The 14,927-nt window shown below is 41.2% G+C and overlaps 1 protein-coding gene across 4 annotated transcripts in view; it reads right to left on the reverse strand.

The window, feature by feature from the left end:
- FUT10 (fucosyltransferase 10) overlaps positions 1–14,927 on the reverse strand; it is a 97,043-nt gene that overhangs the window by 79,325 nt on the left and 2,791 nt on the right. For 3 of the 4 annotated variants that reach the window (XM_008054127.2, XM_021710469.1, XM_008054129.2), the window contains exon 2: positions 10,766–11,060. In XM_008054127.2, coding sequence (XP_008052318.1) covers positions 10,766–11,060 — 295 coding nt within the window. The remainder of the gene's footprint in view (positions 1–10,765; positions 11,061–14,927) is intronic. The other variant, XM_008054128.1, reaches the window with a different exon arrangement.

Below are 14,927 nucleotides of genomic sequence, written 5' to 3' on the forward strand. Positions count from 1 at the left end.
TATTATAATTGTTCAAGGTTCGCTTATGAGTGAGAACATATGGTACTCTGTTCTTTGTTTCTGTGATAGATCACTGAGTATGATCAACTCTGTGTTGGGAGCTGGCCACTGAGGCCCACTCTCTCTCTCTCTCTCTCTCTCTCTCTCTCTCTCTCTCTTCTTCCCCCCCAATCGCCGATGCTGTCTCCACCTTTGGGGTACCCTGAACCCAGCTGGAGCTGGACTCCGGCAGATACATCACTCACAAAGTCTGAGAAGATATCCAATTCAGTCAAGATGACTAGATATGGTGGAATTAAAAACTCTGTCAGTCGGGCTCGGTGGCTCAGCCTGTAATCCTGTGCTTTGGGAGGCTGAGGTGAGTGGATTGCCTGAGCCCACAGGTTCAAGACCCGCCTGGGCAACTTGGTGAAACCTCATCTCTACAATAAATCAAAAAATCAGCCAGGCATGGTAGCGCGCACCTGTAGTTCCAGCTACTTGGAAGGCTGAGGTGGAAGGATCTCCGGAGCCCAGCAGGTTGAGGCTGCGGTGGCCGGGAACAGCCACTGCACTCCAGTCTGGGCGACAGAGTAAGACTCCAACTCAAAAAAAAAAAAAAAGAAAAACTCTATCAAGGCTGTTGTCCCATCACTGGTGATATAATCATGGTGAACTGTACTTGTTGGTTTTCTGTGCTTCTCCAACACAGAAAGGGCCTGGCAAATAGTGACCCTCTACAGAGAAACTACAGGACTAGATGTTGAGATGGAAATAATAGGATAGACTTCAAGATTCCAAATTAGTCATGAGACAGAAACTCCTACTTGTCCTCACTCTCAAAATCTGTAGAGGGAATGAAAGAGCACCAATCTAAGGTTCTTGGATTTCTCAACAAGGTCAACCTCACAGAAGGGGTTCGGCGAGTTTCTGAGAAGACTAATGAAGAGCTACTGCAAAAAACGCTGTTGCAATGCTCTGAATCCCCTGCTTCAAAGGGGTTGCCTCAAGAACTTGGAAGTATATTCCTTGCATCTTAGAGACACAGAGGATTAGAGCCTATGGGCTTGAGGAGGCTCAGAATGACTGAGGACAAGGGTTGAACTCCCCCAACCCATCTCACCAGGAAGGTCTCCAGGCAGGGGGCACACCAGAAGGGCTGCTGCACTGCAATCCACCTGCACTCTCAAAGCTCCTGGGAGCAGCCAGGCATGGTGGCTCACATCTGTAATTTCAGCACTTTGGGAGGCGGAGGTGGGAGGATGGTTTGAGTCCAGGAGTTTGAGACCAGCCTGGGCAACACAGTGAGATCTTGTCTCCAAGAGAAAAAAAAAGGCCAGGTGCAGTGGCTCACACTTATAATCATAACACTTTGAAAGCCAAGGTGAGAGGACTGCCTGAGCCCACGAGTTCGAGACTACCCCGGGAAACTTGGCAAGACCTCATCTCTACAATAAATCAGGAAAACTTAGCTAGACATGGTGGCACATGCCTGTAGTTCCAGCTATTAGGAAGGCTGAGGCGGAAGGATCACCTAAGCCCAGCAAGTTGAGGCTGCAGTGGCCATGAGCATGCCACTACATTCCAGTCTGGGTGAAAGAGTGAGACTCCAACTCAAAAAAACCCAAAAAAACAAACAAACAAACAAAAAAAACAAACAAACAAACAAAAAAAACACTCCACGAAGCAAGGGGTGGGTGAGCACTTCTCAGAGGCAAAGGCAAAGATAGACAGAGAAACCACCGCAGAAAGAAGCTGGCCATGTTCTGCATGGTCCCAGAGGCTGGGAAGCTGACCCACATGACTATGCAGGGCAGAGATGCAGCTTCCTAGGACTGGAAACTGTTAACCGCAAGAAGTCCAGCAGGGAAACTTCAATGCCAGGAAAATGCCTCAGAATGAAAAAGTTCACTTGTATCACTTGCCAGACCCACCCAAGTACACCAGCATCAACCACCTGCCAGGTTCAGAGACCATGAAGCCGCCAGCCGAGTCAGAAATGTCCCCTCTTCTTAATTCTCCTCCCTCTCTCCCACTGCAAGTCTGACAAGCTTGGAAGTAGCTAGGAAGGAAGGGAGGGAGAAGAGGGCCCAGGGGAGGATAGAGAGCAGAAAGTTCAGGCAGTTTCCGGCATAAAGGGTTCCAACTTGGGGTCCAGGCAAAGAAAAACAACTAGGCATGTTTAGAATTTGCATTCTATTAGGGACTGAGGAGTACATTTACTAAGTTTTAAACCATATTTTCAACTGAAAATGATCATAAGATTGCCATTCCCTAAGAGAAAGGACAAATATAGGAGATCCGGTGATAGTGAAAAGTAAACCCCTCCCCCAAATAAGGTTTAAAGGGCAAGTAAGAAACATAAATAAAACATATGTTGTTCTCATTCCACAAATCATGTTTGTATACCACACGGGTGATGAATAAGTAAATGAAATGTCTAAAAGGAAATAAGAGTGCATGAAACTCAAAAAAAGGGACTGATGACTGGTTAACAGGAATCTCTGTTTATGCAGCATTTCCAAAAAAGAAAGGGACTTATCTGGCACACATGTGTATAGCCTCTGGTGTAGACAGTGTATTAAGATGCTAATAAACAGAGCAAAAGTTGGAGAATCAGATGTTCAGGTTCAGGTCCATGCTCAAAAACCTACCATCCATGTGATCTTGGGCAAGTCACTCACATTCTCTGTAAATCACTTACCTCATCTAAAATGGTGATAGTACCTAGGGTAATACAGGGTTATGCTGATTTTAAATAAAAGAACACATGGAGAGTGTCTCTTAGATACCTGGTACTGAGCAGGTACCAACTAATAGCAGTGATCATATTACTACTCCTCTGTTAGGGAAAGAGGAAGCTAATCAAGCTTTTTCATTTTTTGGATGAGATATCCTTCGAGGCCATGAAAGTGTTGACCATAATTCTAAGTTCATTAAGCAACCAAAGGATTCTAATTCCATGTTCTATCTTGATCATTGGGAGAAGAAAATCCTGGACAATAAACATCAGTACTCCTGCTACTGTGAAGATACACTGATACATCGGCTTTTTGTCATAAGCATGCATCTCTATGTAGGTCAATGCCATTCAGTTCATTAAAGTCTGATTCTTGGCGAACTGAAGAAACTGAACAGACACTGAAAGATGAAGATTCCGCCAGAAATCTGGCCCTTGAGAGGACCTGTCTGAAAAGTCAGCTCCCTTCCATGCACCCTCTCTTTTTAATTATACATGATCACAGCAAGACACTGAGAAACCCCAAAGCATCCTCTGAAACAAAGAAAGCATCCACTGTATTTGCTATCATTTGCGCTGAATATATTTCCTTACACATCTCTGAGAATGGGTAACCCATAGATGATGTAGAGACATCTGATCACTCTGGAGACCTTTTCCATCAGAATACCTGCTCACTAACATAACATATTGGGTTAAAGAGTTGATAGCAATGCAGATTCCCCTTTGCTTTGCTCATGACACTTGGTGACTGAGTCTCTCCAGACTCTCCTCTTGGATCTACAACCTCTCCTGCAAAAGCCTTCCACACTGTTCATGTCCTTCAAGAAGCTTCCCTGAATGATACTACCCATTTCTGATTATTTCTTTACTCTCTGTCTTCTCCAAGGCCAGAAATATTAATATATTTTAGACTATATTTTCTCACACTTTTGCACTAGGAGAAAGTCTGAGTTCCTGCTAGTCACATAAATGATCTAAGATGAGTCCTTTACCTGTGCTTTAGTTTCCTCTTCATTAAAATAGACACGATAATTCTTACCTATGAGGCTGTCGTGGAAAGCAGATGAGATCTTCTTCAAGAAAGCACCTTAAAACCAAGGATGAGGAAACAAAGAGACTGCACTCACAGGTGGAGCACCAAGACTGCTACCAATCACTCAGGGTCCAGCACTAGAGAGCTGTATTATAGTTCTTCTTTGAGGTAGACCCACTCCATTTTCTTCCCACCACACTTCATCAAAATGTGTTTGTTTTTTTAAAAAATAGAAACAGGAAGCCAGGTACAGTAGTTCATGCCTGTAATCCCTGCACTTAGAGACTGAGACAGGAGGATCACTTGAGGCCAGGAGGTTGAAGTCAGCCTCGGCAACATAGTGAGATTCCATCTCTTTTTTTTGTTGTAAAAAAAAAATTTTTTTAAGAGATGGGGTGTTGCTATATTGCCCAGGCTAGTCTCAAACTCCTGGCTTCAAGCAATCCTTCTGTCTCAGGCTCCCTGAGTACTGGGACTACAAATGTGAGCCACTGCACCCAGCCAAGGTGTGCTATTATCCATATACCTGATAAAGTGGAATATTCCAGTAGCCTACTTTTTGTCTTTCTCTTTATGAGCCTAAATTTGCTAAAAACTTCTGTTTAGTAACTTACCAAAAACAAACAGTTCTCAACTCTAACTACCCTCATGCTCGCCAAGGGCAGTCTAACCCTTCCTTCACAAGGGTCACCTATCAAAAGAATAGTTTCAAAATGCAGTTGTATTCTGAAATCACTACAATGAGAGTTTCTAAGACTAACGTCAGTAACTCTATAAACTTTTGATTAAAAAAAAAATGAACGAGGTCTGACAATTAAGTTTGGGAACCTGACACCATGCACTTATATTGGCAGCACTGTACAGACAACTCGGTAAAGTTTCATAACCTTGGTATGTGTCTCACAGCCGTGTTTGTGCCAATGTGTAATGGTATCTTGCTGAGTGACGTTAGTTATTGTTGTTGCATGTTTTTGGATGTCATCGCAAGAATGTCAGAGCAATGAACAAATATTACATTCCTTGGTAAACTTGGCATGAGTGGAAGTGAAATCAGAAGCATATTAGTCTAAGTTTATCGGGATAATGCCATGAAGAAAACATCAGTGTACAAATGGATTAAATGTTTTTCTGAGGGGAGAGAAAGTGCTGATGAAGCGAGGTCAGAATGGCCAGTAATGAGCAGAACTGACAGAAACACTGCAAAAATTCATCAAATTGTGTGCCAAAATCGTTTGCTGACTGTGAGAAGCAAAACAGACCAAATAAACATCAGTAGAGAAACAGTTAGGAAAATCTTAACTGAAAATCTTGGCATAAGAAAGGCGTATGCAAAATGGTCCCAAATGAGCTCTTGCATAATGATGATGCACCAGCTCACACAGCACTGTCTGTGAGGGAATTTTTAACCAGTAAACAAATAACTATACTGGAACACCCTCCCTACTTACCTGATCTGGCCCCCAGTGACTTTTTTCTTTCCCAAAGATAAAGGAAATATTGAAAGAAAGACATTTTTATGACTTTCAGGACATCAAGGGAAATATGACAACAGCTCTGATGGCCATTCTAAAGAAAGAGTTCCAAAGTTTCTTTGACTGGTGGACTAGGTACGGACACTGATGCATAGCTTCCCAAGGGGAGCCCTTTAAAGGTGACCATAGTGATATTCAGCAATGAGGTATGTAGCATTTTTTCTAGGATGAGCTCACAAACTTAATTGTCAGACCTCATATTCACTTTTGACTGCTTAATTTTTGTTTGAGAGAATTGTTAACGTAGCTAAATCCTTATATTCTTAAATGGCTCAAACCAGACACAGTATTCACCAACTTTAACTGGTTAAATTCTTTATTACCTCCAGAAATGTGTTTCTATGAAGAAAATGAACCATCTCTAGGAAGAAGAAAAAGAAAGTAGGTTACAAAGGTGACAAGCAAAATAAAAAATGTTCTGGTTTACAAAAGCTTCGAGGTCACATAATCCTTTGAGTTTTCTTTACCCTTAATTGGGTCAGCTTTTAATACCTCACCATTTTTTCTGCCTTTTCTTTTTCAATCCTGCTGCACCAGAGTCCCATTTGCAGTTTTAAGTGACCTACTTAATTAGAATTTGGAATGCTCAGACAGAAGAGTGTTTGTCTACATTCTATTTTGCTCAACAACCTTATTAATGAATTCAATTTCTACTTCAGTTTGCTAAAAACCATACACCTTAAGCAGTTCCAAAATCCAAATATCTAGGTTTCATTATGGTTATGAGATAGTCAGGTGTCAGGACACTTTGGTTCTCCATCCAACTCTGCTGCTAACTGCTGTGCAATCTTGGCTTCTATAAAGAAGTTAGACTCTCGGGTCCTTTATGGCTTTAGGTCTCCGTGAATATTTTTTGAGCACCTACCATGTACAAAGCACTGACTATAAACAAGGTGTGGGAGGAGGTACAAAGATGAATTGATGTTGCCCTATCATTGTGACCTTTGCACTCTACTAGGGAAGAAATTATACACAAGATCAAATGCCACAGTTACCTACTTTATCCTTATCTTTATTCTTATCTCTCCCTTACACAGAGCTATACTAGAGCCAACCAGATCCCCTTGCTGCATCTCAGATATTACTCCTAATTTTTTCCTCCATGCCCCCATTCATGCTATTCTTCATACTGAAATGTCCTCCAATCCCAACATAATCCAATTCCAATATCCTTCAAGACCCAGTTCAGATTTCTCTTACTTTATAAAAGAGGGCTTGTGAACCCTTTCCTGATCCCTCCAATCTCAAGTGCTCTCTATTAATCTTTAAAACCCCATGGGATTTATTGACATTTCTCTTGTGGTACATATGCTATTTGGCCCTACACTAGTGGGTAATATCTTTATCTCAAGATAATAATCTTTGACATCAGAAACTATATTGTTCATCCACATTATCAAGTAAATGAAAGGTATTCAGTAGATTATTCTAACAGGACAAATACAAAAAGCACACTCTGAGACATAAAAACTAACTAAACAATGGTGCTAAGTTAGGAATAATTGTGACATGTCTAAAATGATGACTATTCCAGTTTGACTTTTTATAAGGTTTAGTTTGTGGAATGATATGGGTTAAGCTCAGAAGGCAGGTTGGAGTCAGATTATTTAGAGCCTTGAATGCCAAGCTAATAAAAATGGAATATATTCAGTTCTCAGTCACAGTCACTGATGGTTTTAAGCACTAGAGAGTAACAGGACCTAAAACCAGAAGCCTTATAGTTTACCCTGTCTCCAATTTGGCTGGAGATGTGTCCACCTCTGGAAGAGAAGTTGACTCTCAGGAGCTGACAAAATTAAATGTGAACCCACAGATCTGTGAGTCTGGAAAACTCACTAAGCCAAATACTGTTTTGTAGGCTTCCTGGCAACAAATATTTGAATTCCCATTTCAGTAAACGAATATATACCCACACCAAAACAACCATTACTAAATTTCTAAACTGGTAAAAAAGAGAAGATTCTATTATATTCGTTGAGCATCTCAAATCCAAAACTCTGGAATATGAATTGCTCCAATGAGCATTTCCTTTGAGCATCATATTGGCACTCAAAAAGTTTCAAATTATGAAGCATCTCAGGTCTTGAATTATTGAATTTTGGATATTCAACCTGTGTATGTACATACAAGTTGGGGTGTGGGGGGTGTAATATATGTGTATGTGTACATGCATATACATGTGTGCACAACATGTTGTTTTCCCTGAAATAGCAGCATATATATATACATATATATATATATATATTTTTTTTTTTTTTTTTTTTTTTTTTTTTTGAGTTGGGGTTGCACTCTGTCATACAGGCTGGAGTACAGTGGTATGATAATTACTCACCACAGCCTTGACCTCCTGGGTTCAGGCCATCCTTCCACTTCAGCTTCTCAAGTAGCTCGGACTGCAGGCATGCACTGTCATGCCCAGCTAACTTTTTTTGTGTTTTTGTAGAGACAAGGGCTTGCTATGCTGCTCAGGCTGGCATCGAACTCGAACTCCTCAGCCATTGTGCCTGGCCAGCATCACATACTCTTCAGTAAATTTCTACTAGAAGCTGGGCTCGGTGGCTCAGCCTATAATCACATGCTTTGGGAGACTGAGGTGAGTGGATTGCCCGAGCCCCTGGGTTCAAGACCTGCATGGGCAACTTGGTGAGACCTCATCTCTACAATAAATCAAAAAATTAGCCAGTAGTGCGTGCCTGTAGTTCCAGCTACTTGGAAGGCTGAGGCGGAAGGATCGCCGGAGCCCAGCAGTTCGAGACTGCGGTGGCCGAGAGCATGCCACTGTACTCCAGTATGGGCGACAAAGTGAGACTCCAACTCAAAAAAAAAAAAATTCTACTAGAGGTTTCTGACAATAATATATACAATATGCAGTATTATTTATTATGTTCTAAAATTGTATGGTAGTGCAAAATGGCAACTCAGTTTTCGAGGCTTAGCAAAGTTGCATGCTTACAGCTCTAGTTTTCATTTTCACCATTGTATATACTATTCCACTGTATTTACATATCATATCTCATTTAACTATTTTCCTGTTGTTGGACATTTAGGTTATTTTTAAAGTTTATTTATGGAGAATAATGCTATAACAAGCAATCCATGTATATGTGTAAGATTTCATGAGGTTATATATCTAGCAGTAGACTTATTTGGGTGAATTTACATTTAATAAATATTGTCAAACCAGTATTTAAAGTGGTTGTATCATAGTCACTATCTTTTAAACATTTAAGAAATTCTAACATCTTATACATATACCTATAACCCTTGTGTGTCTAAATGGTATACTTATATTCTTACATACACACACACACACACACACACACTCACACACCAACTTCAGGATTATACATCATTCCCTCTGGAGTAAGAGGGAAAGAAATGAGATTGGTCACAGAGGGGCCCATAAAGCATTTCAATTATATTTATAATGTTTTATTTCTTCAGTTATGTAGTAGGTACATAAGTGCCCATTATATCATCCATATTTTTTTGTGTATAACTAAAATATTTCTAGGGACTTCTGTTAAAATTGGGGAAATTAAACTCAACATTTCAATTTGCTTTGTCTCAAAGCACAACTAAAGGATCACTATCCTATATCCAAACTTTCAAACTATATGAATTAGAGAATTCAGAATTCTTAGGATTTTATTATAGAAAGGTATCATGATAAAATACCATACATTATATTACACCATCAGTGGGACTAGCAATCAAAAGAAGGTCAAAATAAGTACTTGGTGTTATTCTGGCTATTGTTCTTCTCTCAGGACAAACATCCTTTCTTCTCTCAGCCTGGCTCTATACAAATAGCCCTCGCTTCTCAAACCTATGCTGATTCCTTTTCAAGAGAAGAGACTAAAAGCAAGTGGATGGGGACATCAGGAAGCCTCTGAGACAACTAAGCAAGAATCTAGATTTTTAAATACCTAGAATTAGCCTGGGCAATATAGCAAGAACCTGTCTCTGCAAAAAAAAAAACAAAAAACAAAAAAAAACAATTAGCCAAGCATAGTGGTGCATACTTGAAATCCCAGATACTCTGCTCAAGTAACTGAAGCAGGAAGATCATTTGAGCCCAGGAGCTCAAGGCTGTAGTGCGTTAGGAATGTGCCTGTGAATAGCCACTGCACTCCAACCTGGGTGACAGAGCGAGACCCTATCTCTAAACAATTTTTTTTATAAATACCTGGAATTTATCTAATGTTTAAATACCTGGAATTTCCCTGAGCACTAGTGCCCACTGCTCGGTAGTCCTCACCAACTAATGGGGCATGTGTACCACCTGATTCCTCCTGAACCCATAGTCTGCTTTATTTAAGCTGTTGTTAGGCAGAACACTGAGAATGACTCAGTTCAACATCCCATCCCACGCTCAGTCCCATCCCACGCTCAGTTCCACCTCCCCAAAGCCAGGATTAGATATAATACACATATACACATAAGTACACAGACATATTCATAACCACGCTAAGGCAGATTTCCTCTCATTGACTTCCTACCTTAAATGATTAACCTTGCCTCTACTTGGTCCCTTGCTCATCTGTCCCCCACTGTCACCACTCCTCCCCAGGAGCCCTGCATTTCTAATGCTGCTGGCATCCTGCTGCCTCCCACTCCCTGGGTTTGGCTGCTCTTCAGTCCCAGCATGATAAATCATCAGCCTCAAGAAGTGATGAATACCAACTTGCTTTCGAGAGCTGACACTGAACAATCTTTTTACTTTTATTTCTGATTAATCTGACATTAAAAAAGTAAAGAACAGTTGGGCTCGGTGGCTCAGCCTGTAATCCCGCGCCTTTGGGAGGCTGAGATGAGTGGATTGCCTGAGCCCGCGGGTTCGAGACTCGCCTGGGCAGGCGAGACCTCATCTCCATAATAAATCAAAAAATTAGCCGGGCGTGGTAGCACGCGCCTGTAATTCCAGCTACTAGGAAGGCTGAGGTGGAAGGATTGCTGGAGCCCAGCAGGTCCAGGCTGCGGTGGCCGGGAGCGGCCACTGCACTCCAGTCTGGGAGACAGAGTGAGACTCCAACTCAAAAAAACAAAAAAACAACAAAAAAAAGTAAAGAACATTATGTTTGCCTTATGTCGAATTAAACAACTGTTATAGTAATCAGAATCTCCTGGCTATTATCACAGATAAATGAATTGATGTCAGCAGGATAAACAACGCTCAATTCTCTGAATATCAAGTTCAGTAAGCACAAACACCTACCTGTAAAAAGATGAGAAGAAATATCTCCTCTCCCCTGTAAATACCAAGTGTCCCAGCCAATCGCCTCAGGGTTAGTCAGGCTTGTTTGTTTATTGTATTTGCTAAATTCCAGGGCTCCCACAGAGCAAACACAAAGGAAATCAGGTGTGTCCAAGTGTTTTCAAGGAATGCTTGACCATCTTTCTCTGAAGGTAAGCAGGAACTCAGCTTTGGAAAAAGATTACAGCAAACCAAGGGAGAAAGGCAGCAGCCCTACTTACCATAGAAGAGGAAAGCTTTGGTCATGTGATGATAGAAGTAGGTCCGGTTGATGGTGAAGAAACAGGCGTCCGCTCCACACTGGCCTAACCTTCCAGTTTCCCCAGTCAGTGGGGACCACCAGAGCATTATGGGATAGCTATCTACTTCCCACTTTTTTTCTCTATTTAAGGTCAGTGCTTCTTTCTTAAGGAATGGAATAAGCTGTTTAGGCACTTCCTCCATTTTTGCATGTCCATCTTGCAAATTGGAATTTGTTAACTTCTTCCTTTCAAATTTTCCCAGCTCAACTACTACCTAAAAGAGAAGACAGTTATTATCAGAGTCAGACTGTTTAGTTTTTTTTGGCACATCTCCCACTCATCTTGATGACTGAGACTCTTACTAGTTTTCAATTGCTACTGTAATAAAGCGCTACAAACAGTAATTTAAAATAACACAGGGCCAGTGTGGTGGCTCACACCTGTAATACCAACACTTTGGGAGGCCAAGGTGGGGGGATTGCTTGAGCCTAGGAGTTTGAGACCAGCCCGGGCAACATAGTAAGATTTCCTCTCTACAAAAATTCAAAAAAAAAAAACTAGGCAGGCAAAATGGCACACCCCTGTAGTCCCAACCACATGGGAGGCTGAGGTGGGAGAATCACCTGAGCCCTGGAGGTCAGGCTGGGGTGAGCTATGATCGTATCACTGTGATCATAGCCTGGGTGACAGAGTAGGACCCCTGAATTAAGTAAATAAATAAATAACAGATTTATTATCATACAGTTCTAGAGGTCAGAAGTCTGAAATGGGTCTCACTGTGCTAAAATCAAAGACTTAGCAGAGTTTGTTCCCTTCTGGAGACTTTAGGAGGGAATCCATTTTCTTGGCTTCTCTATCTTTTAAAGGCCGCCCATGATTCTTGGCTCATAGCCTCCTCCCTCCATCTTCAAAGCCAACAACATTGCATTTCTCTGACTCTTCTGGTGTGATCTCTCCCTGTGGCCACAGCCAAGAAAGGCCCTCTACTTTTAAGAGTTCATGCAATTACACTGGGTCTACATGAATAATTCAGGATAGTCTTCCCACATGAAGGTATGTCATATTGATGCCATCTGCAAAGTCTCTTTTGTCATATAAAGGAACATATTCACAGGCTCCAGAGATCAGGGCATGGACACAGCCTCTAAAATATCTACCAATGAGGTGACCTAATAATTCTACTAAACACTTAGAACAGATATATTTTCCCCCGATTTCATAAGTACTTATAGCATCCAGAAATAGTTATGTCACTTAACGAAACCTATGATAAGGTTTATTATTCAACTACTACTAGAGATTATACTCTAGAAAAAATGAGTTACAAATTACCAACTGGTTTATTTTGATTTATTTATCTATTTTTTGAGTTGGAGTCTCACTCTGTCACCCAGACTGGAATGCAGTAGCAGGATTATGGCTTACCACAGCCTCTACCTTCTGGGCTCAGGTGATCTTCCCACCTCAGTCTCTCGAGTTGCTGAGACTACAAGCTTGCACCACCATGCCTGGCAAATTTTTTTTTTTTTTTTTTGTAAAGATGAGGTCTCACTATGTTGCCTAGGCTGGTCTCAAACTCCTACGTTCAAGTGATCCTCCTGCCTTGACCTCCCAAAGTGCTGGGATTACAGGTGTGAGCCACCACACTCAACCTAGTTCATTTTTGCTATAATTTAAAAAGTTATAATATGGGTTTTATGTTTCTAGTAATACTCACTACAGCATCAAAGAAATATTGCCTGGATTCTATGTTATCAACATAGTAGACCATGAGTACTGGGCTTCCACTAACTCCTACTTAAAGCCATTTTTTTAAATTTAATTCAGATCTAGTCTGGGTCAGTGGACAGTTAGGCCATTAGTAACAGTAATCTGGAGGACAAGGTGGGTGTGATGCTCACCAAAAGTGCTATCTTTTCATCAAACTTTAAGATTTAATATTATGGCCAAGTGTGGTGGCTCACACCTATAATTCCAATACTTTGGGAAGTCGAGGTGGTAAGACTGCTTGAGTCCAGGAGTTCAAGAGTAGCCTGGGCAACATAGTGAGACCTCATCTCTACAAAAAAAAATGAAAAATTAGCCAGGCATGGTGGCGTACACCTATAGTCCTCGCTGCTCAGTAGGCCAAGGCAGGAGGATCGCTTCAGCCCAAGAGTTCAAGCCTGTGATAAGCAGTGATTGCACCAGCCTACGTGACAGAGTGAGGCTGCAACTCAAAAAGCAATTAAAAATTAAAAAGATTTGATATTGTGCTGAGCATGGTGGCACTTGCCTGTAGTCCTAGCTTATTCAGGAGGCTGAGGCAGGAGAGTTGCTTGAACCCAGGAGTTCTAGGCTTTAGTAAAGTACAATCATGCCTGTGAATAGCCACTGCTCAGCCTGGATGACAGTGTAAGACCCTGTCTCTCTAAAAAAAAGAAAAAAAAAAAAAGATTTGATGTTGATATGTCACTATAAAAATATGAAAGCATTGATTGCTTCACATGTAAATGAATTTTTAGTAGTCAGACCATGAAACAAATCAAACAGTTAAGGCAGGCACATTTATATTTTTACATGTTAACTCCTCCACCTGTCAGCCACACATTGCGTTCCCTGTATGTCCCTCTGACTCTACTTTTAGCAGCCAAGTGTGGTGCCTTTTTTAAGTGCTTGCTGCTTCTGGTGTTAGAAAAAGGTCACTGACCATTGATGCATAACATGGAGTCTGTAACTCCCTGGGGAGGACCCATGACTGTCATTAGATTCTCAAAGGTATCCAAGGCCAAAAACACACACACACACAAAAAGAACCATTGAGTGAAAGCCAACTAGTTTTCCAAAACAAGTAAGGAAATAATTATACTAGATTTTTAAAATCATGGATCACCCATGACACCAAAGTCAGCATCACAATGGCAAAACTATGACTCAAAACTAAACCTAACTGCTGCCAATATTGTCACCATTCTTTTTATTCTTTTCTTTTTTTTTTGAGTAGGAGTCTCACTCCATTGCCTAGGCTGGAGTGCATTGGCACACTCAAAGTCACTCCAGTGTCAACCTGCTGGGCTCCGGTGATCCTTCTACCTCAACCTTCCAAGTAGCTGGAACTACAGGCCCGTGCTAACTACACCAGGCTAATTTTTTTATTTATTGTAGAGATGAAGTCTCGCCAAGTTGCCTGGACTGGTCTCGAACCTGCAGACTCAGGCAATCCACTTGCCTCAGCCTCCCAAAGTGCTGGAATTACAGGCTGAGCCACCAAGGCCGGCCATCAGCATAAGGTAACAATGTGGCTCTTCCCTAGTAGTTTGATAGAATGGAGTTGTCTTGTAGCTACACACTATCTTTTCATCTGACCTATACTCAGTCACTTAAAAGAAAGGCTTTTAGAAAGCTATAGGCCAAGCACCGTGGCTCATGCCTGTAATACTACCACTCTGGGAAGCAAAGGCGATAGGATTACCTGAGCCCAGAGATTTCAGACCAGCCTTGGCAATACATTGAGATCCCATCTCTACAAAAAAATTAGCTGGGTGTGGTGGTGCATGCCTGCAGTCCCACTTACTCAGAAGGCTGAGGCAAAAGGACTGACTGAGCCCAGGAGGCCGAGGCTGCCATGAGCTGTGATCGTGCCACTACACTCTAGCCTGGGAGACAGATTGAGACCCTGACTCAAAAATAAAATACTTCAAATGTATACATGAAGTATTTATACAACTAAAAAGTAAGTAAAAATTAAAAATAAATAAAAGTAAATATACATTCAAAGAATTTACAGACAGTATATACAAAATATAGATAAATATGAATGAAAAAATAAGTCTAGAATGAATGATTTTTTTTTCCAAGCAACTACAGTGTTTTAGTTGAACTGTGGGTAAATATAACATTTTCATGTTTAGATTATCATTAATTAAATAACTTATTTTATAGACTGTCATGGGCTGAATTGCAAACCCCCAAAATTTATATGTTGAAGTCCTGACTTCCACTATCTTAGAATGCGACTGTATTTAGAGATAGGGTCTCAAAAAAAGCAATTAAGTTCATAGACGAGCCCTAATCCAATATGACCGGTGTCCTTATAAAAAGGGGAAATTTAGGCCAGGCTCGGTGGCTCAGCCTGTAATCCCAGTACTTTGGGAGGCTGAGG

This window comes from Carlito syrichta, unplaced genomic scaffold (assembly GCF_000164805.1).
Source record: "Carlito syrichta isolate Samal-C Ts95f unplaced genomic scaffold, Tarsius_syrichta-2.0.1 Scaffold289110, whole genome shotgun sequence".
NCBI classification, from domain to species: domain Eukaryota; kingdom Metazoa; phylum Chordata; class Mammalia; order Primates; family Tarsiidae; genus Carlito; species Carlito syrichta.